The sequence below is a fragment of the Austrofundulus limnaeus genome, unplaced genomic scaffold, assembly GCF_001266775.1.
Source record: "Austrofundulus limnaeus strain Quisiro unplaced genomic scaffold, Austrofundulus_limnaeus-1.0 Scaffold2, whole genome shotgun sequence".
NCBI classification, from domain to species: Eukaryota; Metazoa; Chordata; class Actinopteri; order Cyprinodontiformes; family Rivulidae; genus Austrofundulus; species Austrofundulus limnaeus.
This window is the reverse complement of record NW_013952404.1, coordinates 3,944,594-3,955,296: the sequence shown is the minus strand read 5'-3', so window position 1 is coordinate 3,955,296 and position 10,703 is coordinate 3,944,594. Positions and strand designations below refer to the sequence as shown.

Here is a 10,703-nt window from a genome sequence, read left to right as displayed (position 1 = left end):
ACACACACACACACACACACACACACACACACACACACACACACACACACACACACACACACGGCTGCTTTGCTCATCTGTAAGTTCTGCAGATCACAACAGGTTTCAATAACCAGACAAGTGTGCTCGATAAAAGTGTTTATAGAATCGTTAATACACACAAATATRGACTACTGGGACAAAAGCATGAATCTTCTTTTAAATATTCCTATCTGAGAAATAAAAATGCATTAAGAAAAAAATTTTTTTCTTTCTTAAAGAAAAACCTGGCCAGCCAGGGATGCTCAGACCTCTTCTTAAACTCAAGATTTTCACATATTTTAAATCCCTTTTCCCCCTTTTCTCATTTACAGAATAATTGTATCTCTTTCTGGCCTTTAATCTCATAAATATCCATTTCTGCATTCTTATATTTCAGATGTACAGCTTTGATCTTAAATGCATGATCTAAATCCAGTTTCCAACAGGCTGTAAGCAGAATCTCCCAAGAAATGAACAATTTCATGGCCTCATTTGTACCCTGCATCCCAGAGAAGCAGGACAGTCGTTTTCTTTTCACAACACTGATTTAAATACTGCAGRTGTAAACAGCACAAAGGCCACAGAATGACATGTACCCAACAGAACAATGAAAACTATTTGAAATGTGTGACCTTTAAGTGGTTTTCAGATATCAAACATTATATCCAGACCCTTCTGTTGATGCTACTCATACCATCACTCCTCATGATTGAGTGATTTTATTGATCTTTATCTTAAAGCAGAAATGTAATATAGAAAACGGGTTTGAGGTTTTGGTTTAAAATAAGACATGTAGATTTTGACTGATACAAAATACTTTGTCAAGATTTAACAGGCCTCCATGTCGAAGCTGTTTGCAGGAATTTCAGTTTAACAAAAAATAATAATAATTTTGTCCACAAATACACACACAAAAAAATGTGTTGCTTTTTACAACATCCCATTAATGTAGTGCTGATGTCACATATTCAGTAATGGGATTTGCCAGATCATGATGGTGGACGTGTTGTCCTCGTGGCGAGATGGTTTGGACTTTTTATTGACCCTTCGGTGGCCCAGACCGCCAGACACCACCAGCAGCGAGCTGACATCCACCTTGCTCGAGCGCTGGCCCCTCTGGTGGTGGGCGGTGTCATGCAGCATGTCATAGAGGGCCCCGTCCTCCGGACCATGCTCCAAAGAGCTTTGGGAAGGAGCTAAAGAGCCGCAGGATGAAGAGGACAGAGAGTCCTGCAGAGCCATGGTGGTGCAGCCCGCCTCTCCCAACCACACGCCTCGGCCCTGAGGGGGGTTTGAGGTGGAGCATGAAGAATGCTGGGAGCTTTCTGCATCCTGGGACTCCTGGAGGGAGGAGGGAGGGCTGGACGTTGGCAGGCCAGGTGATCGGTTACACACCGCCGCAGCCATGGTGAGGAACTTGACGGGACCGTTGTGTGCGTGCAACGACACCATTCCTCGACCTAAAAGGAGACAAAAACATGAATCCAGGAGGGTTTACATGTTGGGCAATCAAAACCTTGAGAATCCTGTGTACCCTGAAGGTTGTGTACATTTATGTACACAAAATAAAAATGGTTGGACTGCAGCTTCTTTCACCAAAATAAAGTTAGGTCTGGTGAGGAAGGCAGTTGGTGTTAGAACCAAAGCACTATGACACCACAGAATAAATGTAATCTGTTGTAATGGGATGCAGCTTCTGTGCTAGAACTCAAAGCTGATTAGTTCTTGGTGAACAAACCCTTTAAAGCTTACAGAAAATGGTTTTGATCAGGTTCAGGATTTGAACCAACTTCTTTAGTATTAAAAAGGCAGCAAGTTCTTGAGTCATAGTTGGCATTAATGGAAAATGTGACATTTGCTCTCTGAGCATGTTTTAGGTTCATCTATTGGAAAATCAGGAGTCTGCCTCTGCAGACTGAATTGAATTTCCAGGGATCATTTAAATTTGCAACAAGGCGTCTACTTTTAAAGAGGAAAAACCTCGCTGCCTCCAGGTTTCTTGATTGTCCATGTGAGACTTGGACTGTAAGCCAATAAGAYGACAGCTTCCTCTCAAACCTGCACAACAAGCCCTTTTAATGGAACGGACCAAAGTGCAGCTGCAGCACTGTGGAATTCAAATCTTTATCTTGAGCAAGAGGACTCATCAGACATAATACCGTTAAAAACAACTTCACAGCCTTTGGGAAAATGTTCAGACATTACAATTTAAAAAAAAACATAGATGCACAAACATTTTTTGCTGCCCTGCTTGCACATTTTAACATGCRATGAACTTGGATTTTCACATTACCTGTTACTTTGGGGATGCCCTGAAGTCTGGGGACAGAAAGAGCCACAGTCACCCCCAAGTTGGTTCCAACTAATAGTAGGTTGTGACAAACCAGCAGACTGCTTACAGACACCCTCTGGTTCCCTGAAGAAAGTTGTTAAAAACGGTTTACATTATTTAACATGCTTTTTTAGATAAATCCGCTGATATTTGCATATAAAAGTGACAGGGTTTGGTAAATACATCCTCCCACACAGAAGGTCTCCTTCAAAAAATGTTTTAAAAAATCTGCACAGTTAATTGTTTATTTCACCAGACGTGAATRCAGTGTAGCACGCAGAAGGGGAGGGAGATGTTTTGTTTTCGTATGTGGCAGCAATTCTGCCTCCACGGTGTTCAAAGCTCGTTTGTCTCCTGGGCAACGTGAAGAGGAGCGTGGATAAAAAAAAAACAGAGCTTTTTCAAGCATCTGAACAAAGAAAAATGCCCCATAATGGCCATCTTCGAGTCAAACAAACAAACACAAAAGYGTTACGTAACGGGAGGAGTGAAGCGTAATGCTGTAATTAAGGAAGGGGCTCTGCCTCTATTCAGAAAATTGGTGGCGAAACAACAGGACTATTTGACCTGGCCTTTTTCTTTTTCTTTCCCTCTTGTTCAGAAATCTCCCTGAAGCTCCTAGACTGTAAAAGCTTGGATTGTTACGTTAACAACACCTTTCAGAAAGCAGAGAAATAAAGGAACAGTGCTGACACTTTGTGTTGAGTGACTTATTATGGCATTCCCCTTACACAGTCTCCACACAGGAGCTTTGTCATGAATCAACTATGCAACAAATTGGCAAGCAAACATTTCTTTAAAGGGGCATTATGTGTTTCTAAGGCATACGTTTAAATACTATACCATAATAAAGTAACTATGTCACCTTTAGCTGTTATTAAAATGCTGTTTTTATGTTTAAATAGAAAATAAACATATTTTCTCATCACTTTCTCTTCTAAACACCTTGAAATTGGCCTCTGTCTCTTTAARAACCACCATCCGCTTCTGTCTCACCCACTTCGGTGCGGGGGGGAGGGGTGCTACGATGCAGTTTACTTGGCATCTGAAAATACATTTCCTCAAAAGGTATTTTGAATCTGAAAAGAGCTTCACTGAGTGAGAACTAATGTTGAGAGCACAGCAGACAGTTAAGTTTCACTTTCACTCTCACCCGAGAGCCTGCAGGAGTCATGGGCGGGGTGTGTGTGGAGGGGGGGTGCTTCGCCATGAGGAAGTTCGACTTAAAGACACGTCCCAGGGGCATTCCTGGTACCAAAAGGTGTTTCTGGTCCCCACCTGTCGTTTTGCTCCTCAGCATGGCTTCATAAAAACGCTGCAGGATTTCTCAAACATGCATGAATGAGTCARAGCAAGGCTTTGGGCATGTTTTTTATGTGAGTATAACATTATAACATGATATAAAACTCAAAAAAGTTGATTWTACATGATATTGCCCCTTTAATCATATTTGCATGATTTCAATAAGAATCTAAGGWTTTTGTAAAAGCAGTCTTCTCAGACCTGCTATGTGGGAGGCGAGACTGTCATGAGTCATTACTGCTTTAACAGCCTGACAAGAATTTCCTCCCTTAAAGTAATCCTCTTGGGCATTAGGGAAAAAAAAATTACTGCCAGTTTATCTGCCTGACCTCCTCACTAGAGCTGACCCCACGCATGGGGTACACACACACACTCCACGTGGTCATACTTCACGAATTTCTGCCAGATTGGCAGGCTGGTACAGTTTAACGCTKTAACTCTTTGCCCACATGTGCTTCTAATGAGGGCTCAGAGTGAGGAGAAACACACAGACTCCTGGTCAGGGGCCTTGCTCAACTTCCTCTCTTCATAATATTTGGAGTTCCCCACCCAAAGGGTGAACTAAAATAAACCCTGAGAGAGCATCAACACGGCCCAGCTCTGGCTCTGATCCTACACTGGAGGACCTCTTTGATCCGCAGTAAGTCCTGACAATCAACAGCAGGAGGGAGGAGTAAATCCAACAAAAATTACAAAAAAATGCACTCCATCAGCAGTTCAGTCAGTATAGAAATACTTTGGATCAGCACATTGAGTAATCACACTGCCAGTCACTGGGAATTCATTAGGTTTGCTGTAAAATTCGATGTGGTCCAGAATTTAGACTTGACCGACAAGAACTCCAATATGAACAGCAACTTTTTACTGCAAATAAAAATGCATCATATTTAATGTGTGTATTTAAAATAACAACATTAATACACATCTAACATTTTCCTTTAATTCCACTCTGTCCTTTTGATCCAAACTGATTGATCAATCACCAACACGTTGCATATTTTGAGAGGTGCAACTATTATGTCACATAAACAAAGGAACCAGAGGTGTTATTTACCAATCCCCTGATCCCTTGATGTTTGTGTCCCATCAGGCCACGCATGACCGCATATTTAGGTCAGAGCGGCAGACAAAGACAGACCCTCACCACAGCAACCAGCCAGCCACCATCCTCTGAGACAGTCTGCACCGATGCTCAACCACCATCTTCTGACAATTATTACTCCAGTTTTAATCAAACCTCAGCTGTATTTAAACATCACACAGTAAACGATCTTAWTTAGCTATGATTACATGCTTGTTTTGACGACGATTACAAGTCCCGGTTTTCCTAACATATTCAGTGGCATAAAGTTCTCACCCCAAATGATTGTTATTACAGCATATTAGCTGTCTGTGAGTTTGCAGCCTGGATTAAAAATAACCTTATGTTTGCAGAGAAGGGAGTTGGCAGAATAGCTTCAACATGCATGAACATGAGAAGGACAACCCCACCTCCTGGATCCAACATTGCACCACTGATAAAGGCAGTCACACCAAGAAAAACAGCCTATGTTTCTCTTTGATTTTGGTGAGAATATTGTTACTGGATCGCTCATAAGAAGCCATAATCCCATTAGGAGTTGATAAAATAACGTGAACTGGGAGACAAAAAAGGTCATGATGCTGTGCCTCTCACAATAAACACTAAAGAGGAGCAGAATTGCAGATGAAACAGCCATCACTCCTTCTAACACATCATCTGCAGGCACTTCCTCTTATTCCAATAGTTTGGCTGACAGTTCCAATTACATCAGAGTTTGGGCAGAAACAGCACATTTTTGGGTCACAGTCTGTTCCCCAGCAGCAGCCAGCAGTGATAAACCCTGCAGCTGAAAACAAACAACAAGAAATGACTAAGAATGTGGCAAACAGGTGAAGGTCAAGCAACTGATTTGATAAAAAAAAAAAGATTACACAACTACATAATTTTGTTGTTGATGGATCACATAGAAGGAGAAATAACTACAGAGTTCTATGCAGACGGACAGTCCTTAATCCAAATATTGTTATCAGAGGAAATGAGCTCTTAATGATGAGGTCCACAAGATGAAAGCTTTTAATGTGTGCTGTTCTGTCCCAGAAGCTGCTTCCTCTGTGGTTGCATGGATTCGATTAGCTTGTGAGGATGGTGAGGTTGCACAGATTTTATCATTCACATCTGTCAGACAAGCAGTACTTCCACTCCTAACTCTGTAAACCAGTGGGCATTTAAGGTTCTCACAGCTAACGCCAAGCCATTTGTTAGCTCCCACATTTTACTTGCAATTAGGGATTTCCTATAGGAAACCCAAGTTTCTAAATGATCCAGAAACACAGCTGCATCTCCGCACCATCATGCATCTGACTGCAGTTTATTATGATGTCATAGTACGATCGCTTGTAGCCATGAATACTAATAGTTAAAGTGAGCTTTATACCATGCTATAATGTCATTCCCTCATCAAACACACACCCAGAGTGTTGCTTTGACTCATTCATGCATGTCTGAGAGATCCTTAAATCTCTGTGGTAGCCAGGTGGAGCTGCCTTAACACTTGCTGGTACAAAGCTCCGCCCATTTACCCAAAGCTCCTCCCTGGAGCTCAGTCTGCAGACGAGCTCCCGCCTCACAGAGCACGCCTTCCACGCTCCTCCCCCACAGCTCCACCAGACTAGCTAAACATACAGCGGGTAAAATAAGTATTGAATACGTCACCATTTTTCTCAGTAAATATATTACTAGAGGTGCTAATGACATGAAATTTTCACCAGATGTCGGTAACCACCCAAGTGATCCATACATACAAAGAAATCAAACCATAAATGTCCAGAAATGAAGTTATTTGTAATAATGTGGAATGGCACAGGGAAAAAGTATTGAACACATGAAGAAAGGGAGGTGTAAAAAGGCATGGAAAGCCAAGACACCAGCTGAACTCTCTCAGTAATTAGAAAGCAAGCCTGCCCCTTGTCAGTGCAAATTAATATTAGCTGGTTCAGTCCCAAATGATGGCCAGGTATCACACAAGAACCATCTGATGATGGGTAAAAGTAAAGAGCTCTCTCAAGACCTTCACAACCTTATTGTTGCAAAGCATAATGATGGCATCGGTTACAGAAGAATGTCTAAACTTCTGAAGGTTCCAGTGAGCACTGTTGGGGCCATAATTCAGAAGTGGAAAGAACATTATTTCACCATAAACCGACCACGACCAGGTGCTCCTCACAAGATTTCTGACAGAGGAGTGAAAAGAATTATCAGAAGAGTTGTCCAAGAGCCAAGGACCACTTGTGGAGAGCTTCAGAAAGACCTGGAATTAGCAGGTACGATTGTTTCAAAGAAAACAATAAGTAATGCACTGAACCACCATGGCCTGTATGCACGCTCACCACGCAAGACTCCACTGCTGAAGAAACAGCATGTTGAAGCTCCTTTAAAGTTTGCTGCTCAACATTTAAACAAGCCTGTGTAATACTGGGAGAATATAGTCTGGTCAGATGAGACCAACGTTGAACTGTTTGGATGCCAGAATACACATCATGTTTGGAGGTCAAATGGCACTGCACATCAGCCCAAAAACACCATACCAACAGTGAAGTTTGGAGGTGGGAACATCATGGTGTGGGGCTGTTTTTCAGCATATGGTACTGGCAAACTTCAAATAATTGAAGGAAGGATGAATGGAAAAATGTACAGAGACATTATTGATAAAAATCTGCTTCCATCTACCAGGATGATGAAGATGAAATGTGGCTGGACATTTCAACAAGACAATGGACCTCATGCAAGAACATGTTCGTATTCTTATCCTAAATTTCTCTTACTTTTGTTCGTACAAAGGGTTCGTACGAACATGTCACGTCAGATTCAACAAACTCTTCTATCTTCAGGAAAAGTGTGTAAATGAAATGTGTAAATTTCCACCTGTTCGTATCCAGCTGCTCGTGCATGCGAGAGGAGATTAGCATAATTACYACCCCAAAAACACCATATAAGGCTGTGATTCCTGCCTCAGATACAAGTGTTCATTCATGAAAAATGACAGCGAAAACTAAAAAAAAGAAAAAAACTTTACGAGTTCAGAGTTTGAAGTCCGTCTGTCAGAGATCCAGAAAAGAAAATCTGTCATTTTTAGCAGGTCAGCTGTGGGATAAAAAGAGCTGCTAAAAGTATAAACAACTGTGTTAAATCATTTTCATTTATTCAGAAGACACAGCGCTGCGCACCGGTCCCCCCCCCCCCCCCACTTGGGTTGTTATTGACATCTGGTGAAAATTTCATGTCATTAGCACCTCTAGTAATATATTTACTGAGAAAAATGGTGACGTGTTCAATACTTATTTTACCCGATGTATCTTAAAAATGCTGGATATTGATGATTTCACAGCAAAACATAGCTTCATAATGAACTATATTTATACATAGTTTCTTTGCAAAAAGCTTCAACATCGACATACAGCATGTATGAGAAGATGACTGGAGATATATTACCGAGCTGAAATTTTTTGTAAGAGCCTCTGTACGCACTCCGAAATTATATAGTGTTGCTTCTTTAAAAAAATACAACAAAATACAACACTCTTTTGAAAGGTTGTAAATAGCATGAAGCATTGTTGTGATGCTGTGCTGAAGTGGGAGTGTAGGAAACAGTAGGGGGTTGTTAAAGAGACAGAAGCCAATTTCAAGATGCAAAGTCAAATTTATTTTTGATAAATACAGCATTTCCACAACTACTTAAGGTAACAGTTACTTGATTGTGGTATAGAATTGAACTATGTGCCTGGAAAATACTTAATACTCCCCCTTTAAAGTTTACATTGCTAAAGAGTGTATCACTGTTTTCTTAAGAATGAAAAAGACCTCGACAGCAAAGCTGCAGCTGATGATCAAAGCTAATGCAGTCTTCTCAAAAACCACAACTTTCTAACAGTACAGATTAACCACATTTAAACACCAAAATAAGGAACAGGGTCAAACATCAAACTGAATGAATGTATCAGAAAATGCACACTAAACCAACAAGACAAAAAAGCATCAATGATCGGATTCCACAAATCCTACACTCTGACCGACAATAATAATCATGATGGCTGTGTGTGTTTTTAGGTCATGTTGATAGAACACAACAGATTACAAGATCCAAAGCAGCAGGTTGCTGATGACTTCAGCCAGACACAAAAGTGATCTGAACTCAACAATGTCCAACTCAAATCTGCAACACAGCAACATGTCCTTCATTTATATCCTAGAGCTTCACTTTGTATACATTATATCAATGACAAGAACACATCCACAGATGCACAGCTGTTTTGGTACAAACTACATGTTGCTAAAAAAGTAAGCTTAATTTGTGTGCTCTTTTTCCAAAGCCTCTAAAATAAACATTCGTCCTCCATGAAAATAAAATAAAACCCACCAGGAGTTAAATCATCTAYTAGCCACGGCTCATTTGTCTCGCTTCTGACACCGAAGCTTAACCTGTTAATGACGGCTTTCCAGATGCAGTTACACAATCCCAGACAAGAGGTGAACCATTATGTTGGAATGCCTTAAGTGAAGTAAACTCATCTTCAAAGCAAGAATAAACCTCCGTTCTCAGAATTAATGCACTCACAGTAATGCTTTATCTAGGATACAACTGTAGGTCTGTTGAAGGGTAAAAGACCCACAGATACTTCTGAACAATGCTTCCTGTTTAGGGTTCAGTTAGCCTAAAGGATCCTTTTACATTTATAAAGTTAAGAGCCACTCAGTAAGCTTTGGTTTTATTTGGTTTGGTGCATCAGCACAGCTAATATTTTGTTTGAGTATCTTTCTGACAGATTAGGAGGATTTATTGYACTAGCTTGAACAGCTCGGTTTGCTCATTTTCTTTACCTGCCTACTTTTGGTTAGTTGGATGATCCATTGTTGTTAAAAAGGTTATTTCAGTTCAGGTTGGTTTCTTTGTTAGAGCTGATTCTGTAGCATAAAAGTTTGCCTTAAAATTGGCATGACAAGGACACCGTATTTTATAAAATTCCATGAAAAGAGACTCTCTTAGTAGGTCTGAGCTCGCTGTTTAGCCAAAAAGGCTTTTGAAAAGCTTTAAGAAAAAAAAAAAGAAAAGGGTGGAAAATCTGCCACAATGAAAAGCTGCCTGGATGAAAACTGACGTTAGCTAATACCTGACAGGCGATGGATGAAGAAAATGTGAGAACGTAGTCTCTATCAAAGGGTACAAAATGTTTTTTTAAGTTCATTAGATGGTCAGATTTGAAAAAAAAAAAAAAAGAAAGAAAAAAAAGACACCAACTACGCTCTTCTGTTCTTTGTCAGACAAACTGACTGTCTGTAAATGTTTGGGTCTTTGTCAGGCATATGGATCACATTACCGAGTGCAGGAGAAGAAAACAGAGAGGTAGTGGAGAGGTGAAGATGGTAATCACTAAACAAYGAGACTGAACCTAGAAACCTTTGGTGAAAAAAATACATTTAGATAGAATAAACACGACAAACGCTGTGTACAATGAAATGTTCCATTTTTAGTGCACAGAGAAAACTCTGCAAGTGCCTATTTACTTTTTTTAATTTGTCTTACGTTCATAAATGGAATAAAAAGTTTATTTCCTAAATCCATTTGGCGAACACGTAAAAACAAAATTAGGACTGGAGAAGTCAAATGAGGAAACACAATAGGCAGAAATATGGCAACATGAACCAATGAGAACAAAGTAGTACACTGGCAGTCTTACCAGGTAGAACATTGTTAACTGTTGTGGCGATGTTTATGTCCTGCAGGTGCTCCAAGGTCTCGGTGTGGAAGAGGCGTAGCGTAGAACCGGAGCTGAATGCGATCCAGATGCCCACTCCGGCCACCACCATGTGAGACACCACCATACCCTCCTCCTGGTGGGCCTCCAACTGCCTCTAGATGAAGAACACAGGACAAGGTCACAAGCTTGGGTATTATTTACAAAATTCTCTTCAAAAAGTCTTTACTTGAACTGGGCTTCAATCTGACATTTACTGTATTTAAATTAATATTTA

General features: G+C 40.6%; 1 protein-coding gene across 3 annotated transcripts in view; it reads right to left on the bottom strand.

The window, feature by feature from the left end:
• Nucleotides 1–123: 123 nt before the first annotated feature.
• The window catches only part of arhgef10 (Rho guanine nucleotide exchange factor (GEF) 10), a 44,927-nt gene continuing 34,347 nt past the window's right edge, over nt 124–10,703 (bottom strand). For all 3 annotated transcript variants that reach the window (XM_014011318.1, XM_014011327.1, XM_014011334.1), the window contains 3 exons: nt 10,409–10,583; nt 2,315–2,437; nt 124–1,481 (listed from right to left, as the gene is read on the bottom strand). In XM_014011318.1, coding sequence (XP_013866772.1) covers nt 982–1,481; nt 2,315–2,437; nt 10,409–10,583 — 798 coding nt within the window. In that variant the 3' untranslated portion in view covers nt 124–981. The remainder of the gene's footprint in view (nt 1,482–2,314; nt 2,438–10,408; nt 10,584–10,703) is intronic.